The 24,269-nt window shown below is 41.9% G+C and overlaps 1 protein-coding gene across 1 annotated transcript in view; it reads left to right on the top strand.

Moving 5' to 3' along the window:
• The window catches only part of LOC147111438 (serine/threonine-protein kinase 24), a 75,071-nt gene that overhangs the window by 39,781 nt on the left and 11,021 nt on the right, over positions 1–24,269 (top strand). The window contains exons 7-11 of the mRNA XM_085998431.1: positions 1,853–2,038; positions 2,887–3,032; positions 7,641–7,767; positions 8,624–8,692; positions 23,913–24,049. Of these exons, the coding sequence (XP_085854557.1) occupies positions 1,853–2,038; positions 2,887–3,032; positions 7,641–7,767; positions 8,624–8,692; positions 23,913–24,049 (665 nt within the window). The remainder of the gene's footprint in view (positions 1–1,852; positions 2,039–2,886; positions 3,033–7,640; positions 7,768–8,623; positions 8,693–23,912; positions 24,050–24,269) is intronic.

Below are 24,269 nucleotides of genomic sequence, written 5' to 3' on the forward strand. Positions count from 1 at the left end.
TCGAACAATGGGCTGCATTTAAAGAGGAGATGGTTCGTGTACAGTCGAGGTACATTCCCACGAGGGGGAAAGGTAGGGCAACTAAAGCCAGAGCTCCCTGGATGATGAAAGAGATAGCGAGTAAGATAAAGCAGAAAAAGAGCACGTCTGACAGATGTTAGGTTGAGAATACAAGTGAGAATCAGGCTGAAGATAGAAAGTTCAGAGGGGAAGTGAAAAAGAAAATGAGAGGCAAAGAGAGAGCATGAGAATAGATTGGCAGCTAACATAAAAGGTAATTCAAAAGACATATAAATAATAAACGGGTAGTAAGAGGAGGGGTGGGGCCGATTAGGGACCAAAAAGGAGACCTACGCATGGAGGCAGAGGGCATGGCTGAGGTACTAAATGAGTACTTTGCATCTGTCGTCTTCAAGGAAGAAAATGCTGCTAAAGTCATAGTGAAAGAGAAGGTAGTGGAGATACGGAATGAGATAAAAATTGATAAAGAGGAGGTACCAGAAAGGCTGTCTGAATTTAAAGTATCAAAGTCATCAGAACCGAACGGCAGCCTCCTGTGCTGTAACTATTGTGTGATTCTATGGTTTGCAGGGCTCTGGGGAAAGAGCAGGGGGAGTGGGACTAATTGGATAGCTCTTTCAAGGACAGGCACGATGGGCCGAATGGCCTCCTTCTGTGCTGTATCATTCTGTGATTCTATGAAAGGAATAGAAGGATATGATGATCGAGATAGACGAAGTAGGGTGGGAGGAAGCTCATGTGGAGCATAAACACCGGCACGGACCAGAACGGCCTGGTTCGGTGCTGTACTTTTTGTACATGCCTAATGTACCAAACCTGGTATAGATGGGTTACTTTATAAATTGGCATGTAGACATAAAATATGTAAAGTATTTCTATTTAATATTTTGACTACTGTTTTCGAATTGCTGACAGCAGAAATGGAAAGAAAGACTTGCATTTATATAGCGCCTTTCACGACCACCAGATGTCCCAAAGCGCTTTCCAGTCAATGAAGTACTTTTTTTGAAGTGTAGCCCCTGTTGTAATGTAGGAAACGCGGCAGCCAATTTGTGCACAGCAAGCTCCCACAGACAGCAATGTGATAATGAGTAGATCATCTGTTGATTGAGGGATAAATATTGGCCAGGACACCGGAGATAACTCCCCTGCTCCTCTTTGAAGTAGTGGCCATGAGATCTTTTACGTCCACCTGAGAGAGCAGACGGGGCCTCGGTTTAGCGTCTCGTCCGAAAGACAGTACCTCCGACAGTGCAGCGCTCCCTCGGCGCTGCACTGGAGATTCAGCCGAGATTTTTGTGCCCAAGTCTCTGAAGTGGGACTTGAACCCACGACCTTCTGACTCAGACTGAGCCACAGCCGACACTGAAATTGATGTGTAACCTCGCAGTAAAAGAATGTAAGCTGTCCGCGACTCAGCGGGCTAATGTGCCACCCAGCATGGTATTGAGTCTTCTGCAGGAAGACCCTATATTTGATGAATGGTACGTACTGAATTAATTGATGAGTACATGGGGCAATGGTAGGTGCTCTTCAAGTTAACCTCAGTCCCCCTTGGTCGGTGTTGTGGGTGTGTAAAATGGTTGCGGTCATTGGAGGCCCCAGTACATTCTGTGGGACACCATTGACTTGCAACTCAACTGGACCAGCCACATAGATGCTGTGGCTACTATAGGAGAACTTGTATTTTGGCCCATTATTAGAGAAAAATGTGCGGTAATCTATAATGTGGCCCAAGTGTATTGAAAGGGCTAAGCGCTACATCTGGTTTACAAACGAATCTCGAGAAACTAATACGAAATCTTTGCCATATTTTATTCTGATTTTACAGGCCGATATCTGGTCTTTGGGAATAACGGCAATAGAACTTACAAAAGGGGAGCCGCCACATTCCGAGTTGCATCCAATGAAAGTTTTGTTTCTTATCCCGAAGAACAATGCACCAACATTGGAGGGAAACTACAGTAAACCCCTAAAAGAATTTGTGGAAGCATGCTTGAATAAAGAGCCAAGTTTTGTAAGTGGTTTACAATCTAAAGGTTTTGTTTTTTTGTGGGAATGTAAGAACCTTGGTTTCTGTTCCAAACTAAATGAATTAATTTTTTCGAACCACCCATATTCCCTAAAAAGTTCTTTCCTGCTGGCCTACTGCTATGTTCCCAGGTTAACCCGATTCAGGCACGTCACCAATCCAGCTGTTGCTCTCCTGTTGAGCCCCTGAGCAGTGAACTAAGTTGTTTCAAGCCCGTTGCCAACATACCCGTGGGCACAAACGAGCATTCAATCAGTTTTTAAACCCACAAAGTGACAATGCTGCAGACTCGGAGACAATAACAGAAGAAAATCTAGATTTTTAAATGCCTCATTATACTGTGACCAGTCTGCTTTTGATAACTGCTGCTGCACTCAACATTTTTCAGATGGAATAGGCTTTGAGTCAGATTGCTTCAAGGTTTAACACAGTTCTGGGCCTGAATGGGATCTTAAGTTATGAATGGCAAACTCAGTGGATGGAGAAAGAAGAGATTGCATTTCTATAGTGTCTTTCACGACCACAGGACTACCCAAAGTGCTTTACAGCCAATTACGTACTTTTGACGTGTAGTCACCGCTGCAATAACAAACGGCCAACTTATGATGTTTGTGCTTGCACTTGGGCATAATAACGCTGAGCAACTGACTTCTCGCCAGAGAACAACTTTCTAAAGGTCAGGCGAGAAGTGCGTCAAGTTTTAGGAAGATCATCACCCCAAGGACCCATTGCAAAGAAATGTTTTTTGCTTCCTTGATGATGAGAAATGATAAGTAGGTTTTACTTTACTATTTAAGAAGGAATAACTAATATCTTTTATTTATTTTCTTAAGAGACCTACAGCGAAAGAATTGCTGAAGCATAAGTTCATAATACGAAATTCCAGGAAGACCTCTTACTTGACTGAACTAATTGACCGGTACAAGAGGTGGAAGGCGGAGCAGAACCATGATGATTCCAGCTCAGACGAATCTGACTCGTAAGTTTTCCTGTAGCATGCATTCGCATAGTTCCCCTCAGAGGCTTCGATGCTTCCAATAAAACATGCTCCATTGTATTGATAAACATGTAATATTATATAGAGTTTAGAGTACGGAAACAGTCCATGCTGGTGTTTCTGCTCCACATGAGCCTCCTCCCACCCTACTTCATATCACCCTATCCTTCTATTCCTTTCTCCCTCATGTGTTTATCTAGCTTCCCCTTAAATGCATCTCTGCTATTCGCCTCAACCACTCCCTGTGAATGTTAGGATATTTGATAGATCCCACTGTGGTTGGCAGTCAGTGTTGCCCTACTTGGATTCGGCGTTGTTCCCTAAAGGTGAGCACGTCGCTTTTGTATCTAAATTGGAATTATTAATTACCATTCGCCTGCTTACCAATCCGCAACTCAGTATCTTGGGAAGCTGACTGCTTTTAGGCAAGCTTTTGCTTAAAAAAAAAAGAACATCTCAACATAGCTCGTGTCCAAGTCCTATCATGAAACAAGTGGCCAAAAATTTAGAACCCCCGAAACACATGTAGTAATTGAGAACCAGAAAAGGGTGAGAGCGCCAAACTATTTTGATTGACTATGGAATGCGCTACCACGCCTTCCACCTCTTGTACCGGTCAATTAGTTCCGTCAAGTAAAAGGGGAAGTTAGATAAACACGAGGGAGAAAGGAATAGAAGGTTATGTCAATAGGGTGAGATGAAGAGGGGCGGGAGGAGGCTCGAGTGGAGCATAAACACCGGCACGGAGCAGTTGGGCCGAATGGCCTGTTTCTGTGCTGTGTATTCTATGTAATAAATGTAAGAAGTCACACAACACCAGGTTATAGTCCAACAGTTTTATTTGAAATCACAAGCTTTCGGAGCGCTGCTCCTTCGTCAGGTGAAGTGGAGAGATGCATAAAGACACAGCTTATATAGTCTGTAGAAACTTGATGTCTGTGTCGATATGCGCGATCTTCTTGGCGATCCTCTCCACTTTGAGCCGGCAGTTTGTGGTGTCGATAGTAGCCATGGTGTGGAGATGCCAGTGTTGGACTGGGGTGGACAAATTTCTTGGAGATCCTCTCCACTTTGAGCCGGCAGTTTGTGGTTTGTCCACCCCAGTCCAACACCGGCATCTCCACACCATGGCTTCTATGTAATAAGGGATGGACGTAGCCTAAGAGGAAAAAAGTAACACAGAATAAGATTCAAGGCTTAAAAATGTAGAAAAAAGATAAGGAAGAAGATGGGGAACGCAAAAATATAGCTGCTTTTTACCTGAACCAAACGATCTTTTATTCACATGCTAACAGACCCGCTGAGCACAAAAATCTAGGCTGACACCCCAGTGCAGTGCTGAGGGAGTGCTGCACTGTCGGAGGTGCCGTCTTTCGGGTGAGACGTTAAACCGAGGCCCTGTCTTTCTCTCAGATGGACGTAAAAGATCCCACAGCACTATTTCGACGAAGTGCAGGGGAGTTCTCCCTGGTGTCCCGGGGCCAATATTTATCCCTCAATCAACATAACAAAAACAGATGATCTGGTCATTACCACATTGCTGTTCGTGGGAGCTTGCTGTGCGTAAATTGGTTGCCACGTTTCCAACATTGCAACAGTGACTACACTTCACAAGTACTTCATTGGCTGTAAAGTGCCTTGGGACGTCCGGTGGTTGTGAAAAGTGCTATAGAAATGCAAGACTTTCTTTCTTTCTTTGTATCCAGCATTTTGTTTCTATTTAATTTTCACAAGTTTTTTAAAATCTAAAAATTGTACCAGATTTATTTTAAAGTGAGGGGTTTGTAGTGGAGAATGAAAGATTTTCCCCCACTATATGCCCGTGGGGTCAGGATCAATCAACCTGACTGTGTAGATCGCATGCTGGCTAGACATAGGGTAAAGCTTTATCTTACTAAGCACCCTCTATTGTGCAATTGATAATAGTTACTGCACCAGTCATATCCAAGTGAGACTTCAAATCTAATGCCAGTTAGCACAAATGTATTGTTATTTGGTACAGTAGCTTCACAACCAGTAGGAATTGGATTGAAACAGCCCAAACTTTTTTTTATAGCTATTAGCTATCTAGGAGAAAAAGCATTCTTTCACTAGCTTTGATTGGATTCAACTCCAAATTCAAAATGAAAAGACAATGTGCTATAATCCAGTGGGTCACCCAGGCACACCCACACTTCAACAAAAGGCACAAAACATTAATGCAGTTATTCCTTGACTTTGACAGCTGACTCCTGCCTAACTTTTTAAGAACATAGGAAATAGGGGTAGGCCATTCAGCCCTTCGGGCCTGCTCCGCCAGTCAGTAAGATCATGGCTGATCATAGAAACATAGAAGATAGGAGTAGGCCGTTCGGCCCCTCGAGCCTGCTCCGCCATTCAATGCGATCATGGCTGATCATTCAATTTCAGTACCCGGTCCCTGCTTTCTCCCCATACCCCTTGATCCCTTTAGCCTTAAGAAATATATCCAACTCCTTGAATATATTTAATGAATTGGCCTCTACTGCCTTCTGTGATAGAGAATTCCACAGGTTCACCACTCTCTGGGTGAAGAAATTCCTCCTCATTTCTGTCCTAAATGGCCTACCCCTTATCCTTAGACTGTGACCCCTGGTTCTGGACTTCCCGACCATCGGGAACATCCTTCCTGCATCTAGTCTGTCCAGTCCTGTCAGAATTTTATAAGTTTCAATGAGTTTCCCCCCTCATTCTTCTAAACTCCAGCGAGTACAAGCCCAATCGTCCCAATCTCTCCTCATACGTCATTCCTGCCATCCCAGGTATCAGCCTGGTGAATCTTCGCTGAACTCCTTCCATGGCAAGAACATCCTTCCTCAGATAAGGCGACCAAAACTGCACACAGTACTCAAGATGTGGTCTCACCAAGGCCTTGTACAACTGCAGCAAGACACCCTTGTTCCTGTACTCGAACCCTCTTGCTACGAAGGCCAACATACCATTTGCCTTCTTAACCGCCTGCTGCACCTGCATGCCTACCTTCAACGACTTGTGCACAAGGACACCCAGGTCTCGTTGCACATCCCCTTCTCCCAATCTATTGCCATTCAGGTAATCTGCCTTCCTGTTTTTGACACCAAAGTGGATAACCTCGCATTTATCCACGTTATATTGCATCTGCCATGCTTTTGCCCAATCACCCAACCTGTCCAAATCAAACTCGAGTTTCTCAACTCCACCTTCCTGCACTATCCCCATATCCCTTGATTCCCTTAGTATCCAAAAATCTATTGATCTCAGTCTTGTATATGCTCAACGACTCATAGCTCTCTGGGGGAGAGAATTCCAAAGATTCACCACCCTCTGAGTGAAGAATTTCTCCTCATCTCAGTCCTAAATGGCCGACCTCTTATTCTGAGACTGTGACCCCTAGTTCCAGACTATTTTTGGTACCTTGGTTAAAGTCGCTCTCCAATTTTGGCCTGGAGTATTTTGATAAGATGACAACATAGAAGAGGGGAAGTTGTTGATCTGAAGCTGGAAGGAATCTGCATTTGGGAGGCTGTTAATTACATATTTTATCGTTTTAATACATTATTTCAAAGCGTGATGCCAAGTGGGGGATTCTTTTGGAACAGATTGATAGTATAATTTGGTCTCAACAATATAGACAATCATTTTTGAATATGTTTAAATGAAACACATTTGTTGTAGCTTTGTCCTAATTCATTAATATGTGAGATGTTTCTGGCTGTCTCTTTAGCCGTGTTAATACTCTCCTCCTTTAAGACGCTACTTAAAATCTGTCCTAACATCTCCCTATGTGACTCGATGTCAAATTTTGTTTGATAATGCTCCTGTGAAGCACCTTGGGATGTCAGCCAGTGGCTCAGTGGGTAGCACCTCCGCCTCTGTGTCAGAAGGTTGTGGGTTCAAGTCCCACTCCAGAGATTTGAGCACAAAATCCAGGCTGATACTCCGGTGCAGTACTGAGGGAGCGCTGCACTGTCGAAGGGGCAGTACTGAGGGAGCGCTGCACTGTTGAAGGGGCAGTACTGAGGGAGCGCTGCACTGTCGAAGGGGCAGTACTGAGGGAGCGCTGCACTGTTGAAGGGGCAGTACTGAGGGAGTGCTGCACTGCCGGAGGTGCAGCCTTTCAGATGAGACGTTAAACCAAGGCCCCGCCTGCTCTCTCGGGCACTATTTCAAGGAGGAGCAGGGGAGTTCTCTCCGGTGCCCTGGCCAATAATTTATCCCTCAATCAACATCACAAAAAAACAGATTATCTGGGTCATTATCACGTTGCTGTTTGTGGGAGCTTGCTGAGCACAAATTGGCTGCTGCGTTTCCCACATTACAACAGTGACTACACTTCAAAAAGTACTTCATTGGCTGTAAAGCACTTTGGGACATCCGGTGGTCGTGAAAGGCGCTATATAAATGCAAGTCTGTCTTTTCTTTCTTTACTACGTTAAAGGCGCTCTATAAATAGAAGTTGTTGTTTTTGCTTGTTCGCAGCCACTTTCCTAGTTGCCAAAATAGTCTTCCTTTGTTTCTGGTGGAGCGATTTTCCGTGAAGAGTTTTTTGCAGGATAGTTGAAACAGTAATTTTTTTTTTTTTTTTACCATTAGCGAAGCTGAAGGACAAGCATCGGGAGGAAACGACTCAAGTGACTGGATCTTCACAATCAGGGAGAAAGATCCAGCCAAGCTGCAGAATGGTGCTGCCCAGCCCAATGAGCATATCGAGAGGGATCAGGTACAATCAATCTTTCCCTGTTTTAAGTTTGACTTAACGGTTTAAAAAAAAAAGTCTTCAAGCTGCTCTTAAATTGCTGGTTAGATGTCAAGATGAATCGCAACATTTTTAGCTTCAGTAACTTCAGGCCAAATTGAAATTCTATGTAGTGTAACCCTGTAGTTGCCAGTGTGTTAAAGGAAATCTTGTTCAGTGTTAGCAGATCAACTCGAGCAAAGCAAGACTGTACAGGCTAGGGAACTTTTCTCGAGAAAGGAGAAGACTGACCGTTGACCTGATAGAGGTCTTTTAAAATTCTGAAAGAGTAGACGTATAGATGTTTCCACTTGTGGGGAGAATCCAAAACGAGAGGACATAAATATAAGAGAGTCACTAATAAATCCAGTAAAAAATTCAGCAGAAACTTCTTTACCCAGAGAGTGGTGAGACTGTGGAACTCGCTCCCACAGGGAGTGGTTGAGGCGAATAGCGTCGATACATTTAAGGGGAAGCTGGACAAGCACGAGGGAGAATGGAATAGAAGGTAATGTTGATGAGTAGAAATAGGACAGGAGGAGGCTCGTGTGGAGCATAAACACCAGCATAGACCTGTTGGGCTGCATGATCTGTTTCTGCTCTGTAAAATCCTTCAAGCAGTTGTTTGTTAGTTTCGTGGAGAACAAAATAGTTTCTGGATTAAGAAACCAGCTTTTGAAAATAGCAGTATCTGTAAATAGAACATGCAAGTATGTTAACCGGACACCCTCCAATAGTCATTATTGCCATTACCATCAAGGTTTGGTGAGAAAGGTAAAATGTTTTATGTTGCAATTTGCCATGTCTACAGTGCGTAACGTCGAACCCTTAACTTTTATAGGTACAAGATACTCCAAAGCAATCGCGGTCTCAGTGTTTACCTACAATTATTTCTCCATTATTTACTGAGGTATGCCAAAAGTCACTTATTTTGTGGGCGGTGGGGGGTGGTTGCGGGGTATATTGATTGATTGACACAAATTCCCGGTGTATTGATTGACGCACATTCCCGGTGTATTGATTGACACACATTCCCGGTGTATTGATTGATTGACACACATTCCCGGTGTATTGATTGACACAAGTCCCCGGGGAATTGATCGATAGACTCATATTCCCGGTGTATCAATTGACACATATTCCCATTGTATTGATTGATTGACACATATTCCCGGTGTATTGATTGATTGACACAATTTCCCAGTATATTGATTGAAGCACATTCCCGGTGTATTGATTGATTGATTCATATTCCCGGTGTATTGATTGATTGACACACATTCCCGGTGTATTGATTGATTGACAATCATTCCCGGTGTATTGATTGACACACATTCCCGGTGTATTGATTGACTCATATATTCCTGGTGTATTGATTGATTGACACATACTTCCGGTGTATTAATTGACACATATTCCCAGTGTATTGATTGATCAACACTTATTCCCTGTGTATTGATTGACACACATTCCCGGTGTATTGATTGACACATATTCCCGGTGGATTGATTGACACACATTCCCTGTGTATTGATTGACACACATTCCCGGTGTATTGATTGACACATATTCCCGGTGGATTGATCGATTGACTCATATTACCGGTGTATCGATTGACACACATTCCCGATGTATTGATCGATTGACACATATTCCCGGTGTATTGATCGATTGATTCATATGCCCAGTGCATTGATCGATTAACTCATATTTCCAATATATTGACTGACAAATATTCCCATTGTATTGATTGATTGACACATATTCCCGGTGTATTGATTGACACATTTTCCCAGTGTATTGATTGACACACATTCCCAGTGTATTGATTGACGCACATTCCCGGTGAATTGATTCTTTGACACATATTCCCGGTGTATTGATTGACACATATTCCTGCTGTATTGATTGAGTGACTGATAGTCCCGGTGTTTTGATTGATTGACACATTTTCCCGGTGTATTGATCGATTGATTCATATTCCCGGTGTATTGATTGACACATATTCCCAGTGTATTGATTGATTGACTCATATTCCTGGTATATTGATTGATTGACTAATATTCCCGGTGTATTGATTGACTCATATTCCCGGTGTATTGATTGATTGACTCATATTCCCGGTGTATTGATTGATTGACACACATTCCCGGTGTATTGATTGATTGACACACACTCCCGGTGTTTTGATTGATTGACACACATTCCTGGTGTTTTGATTGATTGACACATATTCCCGGTGGATTGATTGACACATATCCCGGTGTATTGATTGACACATTTTCCCGGTGAATTGATCGATTGACTCATATTCCCGGTGTATCGATTGACACACATTCCCATTGTACTGATTGATTGACACATATTCCCGGTGTATTGATTGATCACTGATTCCCGGTGTATTGATTGACTCTGATTCCCGGTGTATTGATTGACTCTGATTCCCGGTGTATTGATTGACTCTGATTCCCGGTGTATTGATTGACTCTGATTCCCGGTGTATTGATTGACTCATATTCCCAGTGTATTGATTGACTCATATTCCCGGTGTATTGATTGACTCATATTCCCGGTGTATTGATTGACTCATATTCCCGGTGTATTGATTGACTCATATTCCCGGTGTATTGATTGACTCATATTCCCGGTGTATTGATTGACTCATATTCCCGGTGTATTGATTGACTCATATTCCCGGTGTATTGATTGACTCATATTCCCGGTGTATTGATTGACTCATATTCCCGGTGTATTGATTGACTCATATTCCCGGTGTATTGATTGACTCACACATATTCCCGGTGTATGTATTGATTGACGCATATTCCTGGTGTATTGATTGATGCATATTCCCGGTGTATTGATTGACTCAGATTCCCAGCTTATTGATTGACTCAGATTCCCGGCGTATTGATTGAGACACATTCCCGGTGGATTGATCGATTGACACATATTCCCGGTGTATTGATCGATTGATTCATATGCCCAGTGCATTGATCGATTAACTCATATTTCCAATATATTGACTGACAAATATTCCCATTGTATTGATTGATTGACACATATTCCCGGTGTATTGATTGACTCATATTCCCGGTGTATTGATTGACACATTCCTGGTGTATTGATTGACACACATTCCCGGTGTATTGATTGACGCATATTCCCGGTGTATTGATTGACTGACTCTCATTCCCGGTGTTTTGATTGATTGACACATATACCCGGCATATTGATTGACACATATTCCCAGTGTATTGATTGACGCACATTCCCGGTTTATTGATTGACTCATATATTCCCGGTGTATTGATTGACACATATTCCCGGTGTATTGATTGACTCATATTCCCGGTGTATTGATTGACACATTCCTGGTGTATTGATTGACACACATTCCCGGTGTATTGATTGACGCATATTCCCGGTGTATTGATTGACTGACTCTCATTCCCGGTGTTTTGATTGATTGACACATATACCCGGCATATTGATTCACACATATTCCCAGTGTATTGATTGACGCACATTCCCGGTTTATTGATTGACTCATATATTCCTGGTGTATTGATTGACACATATTCCCAGTGTATTGATTGATCAACACTTATTCCCGGTGTATTGATTGACTCATATTCCCAGTGTAATGATTGACGCAAATTCCCTGTGTATTGATTGACACACATTCCCTGTGTATTGATTGACACATATTCCCGGTGGATTGATCGATTGACTCATATTACCGGTGTATTGATTGACTCATATTCCCGGTGTATTGATTGACTCATATTCCCGGTGTATTGATTGACTCATATTCCCGGTGTATTGATTGACTCATATTCCCGGTGTATTGATTGACTCATATTCCCGGTGTATTGATTGACTCATACTCCCGGTGTATTGATTGACTCACACATATTCCCGGTGTATGTATTGATTGACGCATATTCCTGGTGTATTGATTGACGCATATTCCCGGTGTATTGATTGACTCATATTCCCGGTGTATTGATTGACTCATATTCCCGGTGTATTGATTGACTCATATTCCCGGTGTATTGATTGACTCATATTCCCGGTGTATTGATTGACTCACACATATTCCCGGTGTATATTGATTGACGCATATTCCCGGTGTATTGATTGACTCAGATTCCCGGCGTATTGATTGACTCAGATTCCCGGCGTATTGATTGACACATATTCCCGGCGTATTAATTGATCACATATTCCCGGTGTATTGATTTGACGCACATTCCCGGTGTATTGATTGACACTCATTCTCGGTGTATTGATTGACTCATATTCCCGGTGTATTGATGGACTCATATTTCTGGTGTACTGATTGACTCATATTCCCGGTGTACTGATTGGCTCATATTCCTGGTGTATTGATTGGCTCATATTCCCAGTTTATTGATTGACTCATATATTCCTGGTGTATTGATTGATTAACACTTATTCCCGGTGTATTGATTGACTTATATTCCCAGTGTATTGATTGACACACATTCCCGGTGTATTGATTGACACATATTCCCGGTGGATTGATCGATTGACACATATTCCCGGTGTATTGATCGATTGATTCATATTCCCAGTGCATTGATCGATTAACTCATATTTCCAATATATTGACTGACAAATATTCCCATTGTATTGATTGATTGACACATATTCCCGGTGTATTGATTGACGCATATTCCCGGTGTATTGATTGACACACATTCCTGGTGTATTGATTGACTGACTCTCATTCCCTGTGTATTGATCGATTGACTCATATTCCCGGTGTATTGATTGATTGACACATATTCCTGATGTATTGATTGACTCATATTCCCGGTGTATTGATTGATTGACACATATCCCCGGTGTATTGATTGACTCAAATTCCCGGTGTATTGCTTGCTTGACACAATTTCCCAGTATATTAATTGACAAACATTCCCAGTGTATTGATTGGCACACATTCCCAGTGTATCGATCGATTGACGCATATTCCCGGTGTGTTGATCGATTGACTCATGTTCCCGGTGTATTGATTGATTGACATACATTCCCAGTGTATTGATTGACACAAATTCCCGGTGTATTGATTGACACACATTCCCGGTGTTTTGATTGATTGACACACATTCCTGGTGTTTTGATTGATTGACACATATTCCCAGTGTATCGATTGACACATATTCCCGGTGTATGGATTGACACACATTCCCGGTGTATGGATTGACACACATTCCCGGTGTATTGATTGACACACATTCCCGGCGTATTGATTGACACACATTCCCGGTGTATTGATTGACACACATTCCCTGTGTATTGATTGACTCATATTCCCGGTGGATTGATTGACACATTCCCGGTGGATTGATCGATTGTCACATATTCCCGGTGGATTGATCGATTGATTCATATTCCCGGTGTATCGATTGACACACATTCCCGGTGTATTGATTGATGCAAATTCCGGGCGTATTGATTGACACATATTCCCGGTGTATTGATCGATTGACACACATTCCCGGTGTATTGATCGATTGATTCATATTCCCAGTGCATTGATCGATTAACTCATATTTCCAATATATTGACTGACAAATATCCCCATTGTATTGATTGCTTGACACAATTTCCCAGTATATTAATTGACATACATTCCCGGTGTATTGATTGACACAAATTCCCGGTGTATTGATTGACACACATTCCCGGTGTTTTGATTGATTGACACACATTCCTGGTGTATTCATTGACACACGTTCCCTGTGTATTGATTGACAAACATTCCCTGTGTATTGATTGACACACATTCCCGGTGTATTGATTGACACCTATTCCCGGTGTATTGATTGATGCAAATTCCGGGCGTATTGATTGATTGACACATATTCCCGGCGTATTGATCGATTGATTCATATTCCCAGTGCATTGATCGATTAACTCATATTTCCAATATATTGACTGACAAATATCCCCATTGTATTGATTGATTGACTCATATTCCCGGTGTATTGATTGACACAAATTCCCGATGTATTGATTGACACACATTCCCTGTGTATTGATTGACACATATTCCCTGTGTATTGATTGACACACATTCCGGTGTATTGATTGATTGACTTATATTCCCGGTGTATTGATTGACACATATTCCTGTTGAATTGATCGATTGACACATATTCCCGGTGTATTGATCGATTGATTCGTATTCCCAGTGCATTGATTGATTAACTCATATTTCCAATATATTGACTGACAAATATTCCCATTGTGTGGATTGATTGACACATATTCCCGGTGTATTGATTGGCTCATATTCCCAGTGTAATGATTGACACACATTCCCTGTGTATTGATTGACACACATTCCCGGTGTATTGATTGATTGACTTTCATTCCCGGTGTATTGATTGACTCTCATTCCCGGTGTATTTATAGACTCATATTCCCGGTGTATTGATTTACACACATTCCCTGTAAATTGATTGACACACATTCCCGGTGTATTGATTGATTGACACACACTCCCGGTGTTTTGATTGATTGACGCACATTCCTGGTGTTTTGATTGACACATATTCCCGGTGGATTGATTGACACATATTCCCGGTGGATTGATTGACACATATTCCCGGTGTATTGATTGACACATTTTCCCGGTGAATTGATCGATTGACTCATATTCCCGGTGTATCGATTGACGCACATTCCCATTGTACTGATTGATTGACACATATTCCCAGTGTATTGATTGATCACTGATTCCCGGTGTATTGATTGACTCTGATTCTCGGTGTATTGATTGACTCTGATTCCCGGTGTATTGATCGATTGACTCATATTCCCGGTGTATTGATTGACTCATATTCCCGGTGTATTGATTGACTCATATTCCCGGTGTATTGATTGACTCATATTCCCGGTGTATTGATTGACTCATATTCCCGGTGTATTGATTGACTCATATTCCCGGTGTATTGATTGACTCATATTCCCGGTGTATTGATTGACTCACACATATTCCCGGTGTATGTATTGATTGACGCATATTCCCGGTGTATTGATTGACGCATATTCCCGGCGTATTGATTGACTCAGATTCCCGGCGTATTGATTGACACATATTCCCGGCGTATTAATTGATCACATATTCCCGGTGTATTGATTTGACGAACATTCCCGGTGTATTGATTGACTCATATTCCCGGTGTATTGATGGACTCATATTTCCGGTGTACTGATTGACTCATATTCCCGGTGTACTGATTGGCTCATATTCCTGGTGTATTGATTGACTTATATTCCCAGTGTAATGATTGACACACATTCCCGGTGTATTGATTGACACATATTCCCGGTGTATTGATTGACACACATTCCTGGTGTATTGATTGACTGACTCTCATTCCCGGTGTATTGATTGATTGACGCATATTCCCGGTGTATTGATTGACACATTTTCCTGGTGTATTGATTGACACATTTTCCCGGTGTATTGATTGACACATATTCCCGGTGTTTTGATTGATTGACACATATACCCGGTATATTGATTGACACATATTCCCAGTTTATTGATTGACGCACATTCCCGGTGTATTGATCGATTGATTCATATTCCCGGTGTATTGATTGACGCATATTCCCGGTGTATTGATTGACACATTTTCCTGGTGTATTGATTGACTCTCATTCCCGGTGTATTGATTCGCACACATTCCCGGTGTATTGATTGATTGACTCATATTCCCGGTGTATTGATTGATTGACACACATTCCCAGTATATTGATTGACGCACATTCCCGGTGTATTGATTGATTGACACACATTCCTGGTGTATTGATTGATTGACACACATTCCTGGTGTTTTGATTGATTGACACATTCTTGGTGTTTTGATTGATTGACAGACATTCCTGGTGTTTTGATTGACACACATTCCTGGTGTTTTGATTGACTGACCCTCATTCCCGGTGTGTTGATTGATTGACACATTTTCCCGGTGTATTGATTGATTCACACATATTCCCGGTGTATTGATTGATTGACTCATATATTCCTGGTATATTGATTTATTGACTAATATTCCCGGTGTATTGATTGATTGACACACATTCCTGGTGTTTTGATTGATTGACACACATTCCTGGTGTTTTGATTGATTGACACACATTCCTGGTGTTTTGATTGATTGACACACATTCCTGGTGTTTTGATTGATTGACACACATTCCCTGTGTATTGATTGATTGACACACATTCCCTGTGTATTGATTGATTGACTCATATTCCCGGTGTATTGATTGATTGACACATATCCCCGGTGTATTGATTGACGCATATTCCCGGTGTATTGATTGACTCAAATTCCCGGTGTATTGCTTGCTTGACACAATTTCCCAGTATATTAATTGACAAACATTCCCAGTGTATTGATTGGCACACATTCCCGGTGTATTGATTGACACACATTCACGGTGTATTGATTGACTGACTCATATTCCCGGTGTATTGATTGACACATTCCCGGTGGATTGATCGATTGTCACATATTCCCGGTGGATTGATCGATTGATTCATATTCCCGGTGTATTGATTGACACACATTCCCAGTGTATTGATTGACACCTACTCCCGGTGTATTGATCGATTGATTCATATTCCCAGTGCATTGATCGATTAACTCATATTTCCAATATATTGACTGACAAATATCCCCATTGTATTGATTGATTGACGCACATATTCCCGGTGTATTGATTGACACACATTCCCTGTGTATTGATTGACACACATTCCCGGTGTATTGATTGATTGACTCTCATTCCCGGTGTATTGATTGACTCTCATTCCCGGTGTATTGATTGACTCATATTCCCGGTGTATTGATTGACTCATATTCCCGGTGTATTGATTTACACACATTCCCTGTAAATTGATTGACACACATTCCCGGTGTATGTATTGATTGACTCATATTCCCGGTGTATTGATGGACACACATTCCCGGTGAATTGATCGACTGATTCATATTCCCAGTGCATTGATTGATTAACTCATATTTCCAATATATTGACTGGCAAATATTCCCATTGTATTGATTAATTGACACCTATTCCCGGTGGATTGATTGATGCAAATTCCGGGCGTATTGATTGATTGACACATATTCCCGGTGTATTGATCGATTGACACACATTCCCGGTGTATTGATCGATTGATTCATATTCCCAGTGCATTGATCGATTAACTCATATTTCCAATATATTGACTGGCAAATATTCCCATTGTATTGATTGATTGACAGATGTTCCCGGTGCATTGATTGACTCATTCCCGGTGTATTGATTGACTCATATTCCTGGTGTATTGATTGATTGACACATATTCCCGGTGTATTAATTGACACATATTCCCAGTGTATTGATTGAACAACACTTATTCCCGGTGTATTGATTGACTCATATTCCCGGTGTATTGATTGATTGACACACATTCCCAGTGTGTTGATTGACACACATTCCCAGTGTATCGATTGATTGACTAATATTCCTGGTGTATTGATTGATTGACACATATTCCCGGTGTATTGATTGACTAATATTCCTGGTGTATTGATTGATTGACACATATTCCCGGTGTATTGATTGGCACATATTCCCAGTGTATTGATTGATTGACGCCTATTCCCGGTATATTGATTGACGCATATTCCCGGTGTATTGATTGACTCATATTCCCGGTGTATTGATTGATTGACACACATTCCCAGTGTGTTGATTGACACACATTCCCAGTGTATCGATTGATTGACTAATATTCCTGGTGTATTGATTGATTGACACATATTCCCGGTGTATTGATTGACTAATATTCCTGGTGTATTGATTGATTGACACATATTCCCGGTGTATTGATTGGCACATATTCCCAGTGTATTGATTGATTGACGCCTATTCCCGGTATATTGATTGACGCATATTCCCGGTGTATTGATTGACGCATTTTCCCGGTGTATTGATTGACACACATTCCCGGTGTATTGATTGACACATATTCCCGGTGTATTGATTGACACACATTCCCGGTATATTGATTGACTCATATTCCCGGTGTATTGATTGACACATATTCCCGGTGTATTGATTGGCACATATTCCTGGTGTATTGATTGATTGACACATTTTCCCGGTGTATTGATTGATTGACTCATATTCCCGGTGTTTTGATTGATTGACACATATTCCCGGTGTTTTGATTGATTGACACATTTTCCCGGTGTATTGATTGACATATATTCCCGGTGTATTAATTGACATATATTCCCGGTGTATTGATTGATTGACTCATATTCCCAGTGTATTGATTGACACATATTCCCAGTGTATTGATTGATTGACTCATATTCCCGGTGTTTTGATTGATTGACACACATTCCCGGTGTATTGATTGACACACATTCCCGGTGTATTGATTGACACATATTCCCGGTGTATTGATTGACACAGATTCCCGGTGTATTGATTGATTGACTCATATTCCCGGTGTTTTGATTGATTGACACACATTCCCGGTGTTCCAGTCCTACTCGGGTCCCCTCCCTCACCTCTTCTTCCGGTACATTGATGACTGTATCGGTGCCGTTTCCTGCTCTCGCCCTGAACTAGACAATTTCATTCACTTTGCCTCCAATTTCCACCCTTCCCTCACCTTCACATGGTCCATCTCCGACTCTTCCCTTCCCTTCCTCGACTTCTCTGTCTCCATCTCTGGGGATAGGTTATTGACCAACATTCACTACAAGCCCACTGACTCCCATAGCTACCTGGACTACACTTCCTCCCACCCCACCTCCTGTAAGGACTCTATTCCATTCTCCCAGTTTCTCCGTCTCCGCCGCATCTGCTCCAACGATGCCACCTTCCACACCAGTGCTTCCAACATGTTTTCCTTTTTCCGCAACCGAGGATTCCCCTCTACTGTGGTTGACACAGCCCTCGACCGTGTCCGTTCTATCTCCCGCACTTCTGCCCTCACCCCTGCCCCTCCCTCCCGGAACCACGATCGGGTTCCCCTTGTCCTCACCTTTCACCCCACCAGCCACCACATTCAACGGATCATTTTCCGCCACCTCCAAAGTGATCCCACCACCAAACGCATCTTCCCCTCCCCTCCCCTCCCCTCCCCTTTCAGCATTCCATAGGGGCCGCTCCCTCCGAGACACCCTAGTCCACTCCTCTATCACGCCCAGCACCCCTTCCCCTTCGCCCGGCACCTTCCCGTGCAAGCGCAGGAGATGCAACACCTGCCCTTATACCTCCCCCCTTCCCACTGTCCAGGGCCCCAAACACCCCTTCCAGGTGAAACAGCGATTTACTTGTACTTCTTGCAATCTAGTATACTGTATTCGCTGCTCACGATGTGGTCTCCTCTACATTGGGGTGACCACTTTGCGGAACACCTCCGTTCAGTCCGTAAGGGGGACCCCGAGCTTCCGGTCGCCTGTCACTTTAATTCACTGCCCCATTCCCACTCAGACCTCACTGTACTCGGGCTCTTGCATTGTTCAACGGAAGCTCAACGTAAACTCGAGGAACAGCACCTCATCTTCCGATTAGGCACTTTACAGCCTTCCGGATTCAACATCGAGTTCAACAATTTCAGATCATAACCTCGGCCCCCATTACATTCCCCCCTGCCCCCCTTTTTTTTTTCTCTCCCACATGGCAGCTGTCTCTCATTCTGCCAGAACATTTCACACCTAATCTAGAGCCGTCTTTTGTCTCCACTAGTCCGATCACCATCTCGTCTGGTTTTGAATACCTCTTAATGTCTCTTCACTTCTTTTGTTCTCTCCCAGCCCTGCCTTTCGATCTATTTCATTTCCTTTCCAGTTTTGAAAAAGGATTTCGACCCGAAACGTCGACTCTAATTTCTCTCCACGGATGTTGCCTGGCCTGCTGTGTTTTTCCAGCATTTTCTGTTGTTATTTCGGATTTCCAGCATCTGCAGTATTTTGCTAACATATTCCCGGTGTATTGATTGACACATTTTCCCTGTGTATTGATTGACACATATTCCCGGTGTATTAATTGGCATATATTCCCAGTGTATTGATTGATTGACTCATATTCCCGGTGTATTGATTGATTTACTCATATTCCCAGTGTATTGATTGATTGACACAAATTCCCAGTGTATTGATTGACACACATTCCTGGTGTATTGATTGATTGACACACATTCCCGGTGTATTGATTGATTGACACACATTCCCGGTGTATTGATTGATTGACACACATTCCTGGTGTATTGATTGATTGACACACATTCCCGGTGTATTGATTGATTGACACACATTCCCGGTGTATTGATTGATTGACACATATTCCCGGTGTTTTGATTGATTGACTCATATTCCCAGTGTTTTGATTGATTGACTCATACTCCGGTGTTTTGATTGATTGACTCATATTCCCTGTGTTTTGATTGATTGACGCATATTCCTGGTGTATTGATTGATTGACACATATTCCCTGTGTAATGATTGACGCATATTCCCGCTGTATTGATTGATTGACTCATATTCCCGGTGTTTTGATTGACTGACACATATTCCCGGTGTATTGATTGATTGACACATATTCCTGGTGTATTGATTGACACATATTCCCGGTGTATTGATTGACACATATTCCCAGCGTATTGATTGATTGACACATATTCCCTGTGTATTGATTGACGCATATTCCCTGTGTATTGATTGAATGACGCACATTCCCGGTGTATTGATTGATTGACGCATATTCCCAGTGTATTGATTGATTGACACATATTCCCAGTGTATTGATTGATTGACACATATTCCTGGTGTACTGATTGACACATTGATGTGCGTTCAATAACCACAAAACTAGAAGTTATAGACTTTAACAAGTTGGCTTTTAATCACTAAGATCAGAGCTAACATCTCAACACACTGACTGGCTCACAGGAGTGAGTCATACAGGTCCTGGGATCTTTAAGTAAGAGAAGTCGGGGCGGAGCCAAGAGCCAAGACTTGGAGCCTTCCAGGTTAGTCAGGGAAGAGGAAGTGAAACTATACACCGTGTGGGGGAGGGTAATATACATGAGTGCAAAACGAATACAGGCATGACAAACAGATTTCATTACATTCACCCCTTCTTTAGATTTAGTCCATCGGGGTGATGTTTCTTAAAAGTTGGTATAAGTGAGTCTGTCAGGAGGTTTTGCGGTTCTCAGTGATCGGCGCAAAGCCGGTTGGGGTGCTTCTAGGGGAGTGGATTCTGGTTCCTCCGCTGTCCGGGCCTCCGCAGTGTCTTCCAGGTTATCTGCAGTGTCCTCCAGGTTAAAGTTGGCTATTGATACCTCTGGGCGTCCTGTCTCTTTTTGGTGTAGGTCTTCCTCGGGTAGTCTCTCATCGTTCTCTCCACTCCCTGAGGGAGCGAGGTCTTTTATGGAAACAGTGTCCTCAAGACAAACAGATTTCATTACACACACATTCCCGGTGTATTGATTGATTGACACACATTCCCGGTGTATTGATTGATTGACACACATTCCCGGTGTATTGATTGATTGACACACATTCCCGGTGTATTGATTGATTGACACATATTCCCAGCGTATTGATTGATTGACACATATTCCTGGTGTATTGATTGATTGACACATATTCCCAGTGTATTGATTGATTGACACATATTCCTGGTGTATTGATTGATTGACACATATTCCCGGTGTATTGATTGATTGACTCATATTCCCTGTGTTTTGATTGACACATATTCCCAGTGTTTAGATTGATTGACACATATTCCCAGTGTATTGATTGATTGACGCATATTCCCGGTGTATGTATTGATTGACACATATTCCTGGTGTATTGATTGACACATATTCCCAGTGTATTGATTGATTGACACATTTTCCTGGTGTATTGATTGATTGACACATATTCCCGGTGTATTGATTGACTCATATTCCCGGAGTATTGATTGATTGACTCATATTCCCGGTGTATTGATTGACACACATTCCCAGTGTATTGATTGACACCTATTCCCAGTGTATTGATTGATTGACACATATTCCTGATGTATTGATTGATTGACACATATTCCTGATGTATTGATTGACACCAATCCCGGTGTATTGATTGATGCATATTCCCGGTGTATTGATTGACACACATTCCCGGTGTATTGATTGACACATATTCCCAGTGTATTGATTGATTGACACATATTCCTGGTGTATTGATTGATTGACACATATTCCTGGTGTATTGATTGATTGACACATATTCCCGGTGTATGTATTGATTAACACATAATCCCGGTGTATTGATTGACACATATTCCCGGAGTATTGATTGACACATTCCCGGTGTGTTGATTGACTCATATTCCCGGAGTATTGATTGATTGACACATATTCCCGGTGTATTGATTGACTCATATTCCCGGAGTATTGATTGACACATATTCCCGGTGTATTGATTGACTCATATTCCCGGAGTATTGATTGATTGACTCATATTCCCGGTGTATTGATTGACACACATTCCCAGTGTATTGATTGACACCTATTCCCAGTGTATTGATTGATTGACACATATTCCTGATGTATTGATTGATTGACGCATATTCCTGATGTATTGATTGACACCAATCCCGGTGTATTGATTGATGCATATTCCCGGTGTATTGATTGACACACATTCCCGGTGTATTGATTGACACATATTCCCAGTGTATTGATTGATTGACACATTTTCCTGGTGTATTGATTGACACATATTCCCAGTGTATTGATTAATTGACACATATTCCTGGTGTATTGATTGATTGACACATATTCCTGGTGTATTGATTGATTGACACATATTCCTGGTGTATTGATTGATTGACACATATTCCCGGTGTATGTATTGATTAACACATAATCCTGGTGTATTGATTGATTGACACATATTCCTGGTGTATTGATTGATTGACACATATTCCTGATGTATTGATTGACACCAATCCCGGTGTATTGATTGATGCATATTCCCGGTGTATTGATTGACACACATTCCCGGTGTATTGATTGACACATATTCCCAGTGTATTGATTGATTGACACATATTCCTGGTGTATTGATTGATTGACACATATTCCTGGTGTATTGATTGATTGACACATATTCCCGGTGTATGTATTGATTAACACATAATCCCGGTGTATTGATTGACACATATTCCCGGAGTATTGATTGACACATTCCCGGTGTGTTGATTGACTCATATTCCCGGAGTATTGATTGATTGACACATATTCCCGGTGTATTGATTGACTCATATTCCCGGAGTATTGATTGACACATATTCCCGGTGTATTGATTGACTCATATTCCCGGAGTATTGATTGATTGACTCATATTCCCGGTGTATTGATTGACACACATTCCCAGTGTATTGATTGACACCTATTCCCAGTGTATTGATTGATTGACACATATTCCTGATGTATTGATTGATTGACACATATTCCTGATGTATTGATTGACACCAATCCCGGTGTATTGATTGATGCATATTCCCGGTGTATTGATTGACACACATTCCCGGTGTATTGATTGACACATATTCCCAGTGTATTGATTGATTGACACATTTTCCTGGTGTATTGATTGACACATATTCCCAGTGTATTGATTAATTGACACATATTCCTGGTGTATTGATTGATTGACACATATTCCTGGTGTATTGATTGATTGACACATATTCCTGGTGTATTGATTGATTGACACATATTCCCGGTGTATGTATTGATTAACACATAATCCCGGTGTATTGATTGACACATATTCCCGGAGTATTGATTGACACATTCCCGGTGTGTTGATTGACACTCATTCCCGGAGTATTGATTGATTGACACATATTCCCGGTGTATTGATTGACTCATATTCCCGGAGTATTGATTGACACATATTCCCGGTGTATTGATTGACTCATATTCCCGGAGTATTGATTGATTGACACATATTCCCGGTGTATTGATTGACACATATTCCCGGTGTATTGATTGATGGAAATTCTTTCAGCTCAAGGAGAAGAGCCAAACCGGCGGAGGCAATACTGAAGCAGTAGAAGAACTGAGGGAGGCCATTTTTTTGGCAGAAGATGCGTGTCCGGGCATTTCAGATATCCTCGTATCCCAGCTCGTGCAAAGGCTTCAAAGGTATTTTCCATTGATTTTATAATTATGACCCAGTTGTTTCAACAAAATTGTTCTTCCACCTCTCAGTTGAGCCATTCAGATAATGTCTTGTTAGCTGGAACCGCCAAATCCCTCTGCTCTTCCACATCAATCAACCTTCCCCCAAAGTTTAAGTATTACCATTTTAAAGCAAAATGTACCCTGTTCCATTTAATGACATTGAATTCTGTCTGCCAATTTT

The sequence above is a fragment of the Somniosus microcephalus genome, chromosome 10 (genome assembly GCF_052327205.1).
Source record: "Somniosus microcephalus isolate GS21.2 chromosome 10, FLI_Smic_1.0, whole genome shotgun sequence".
Taxonomy (NCBI): Eukaryota; Metazoa; Chordata; class Chondrichthyes; order Squaliformes; family Somniosidae; genus Somniosus; species Somniosus microcephalus.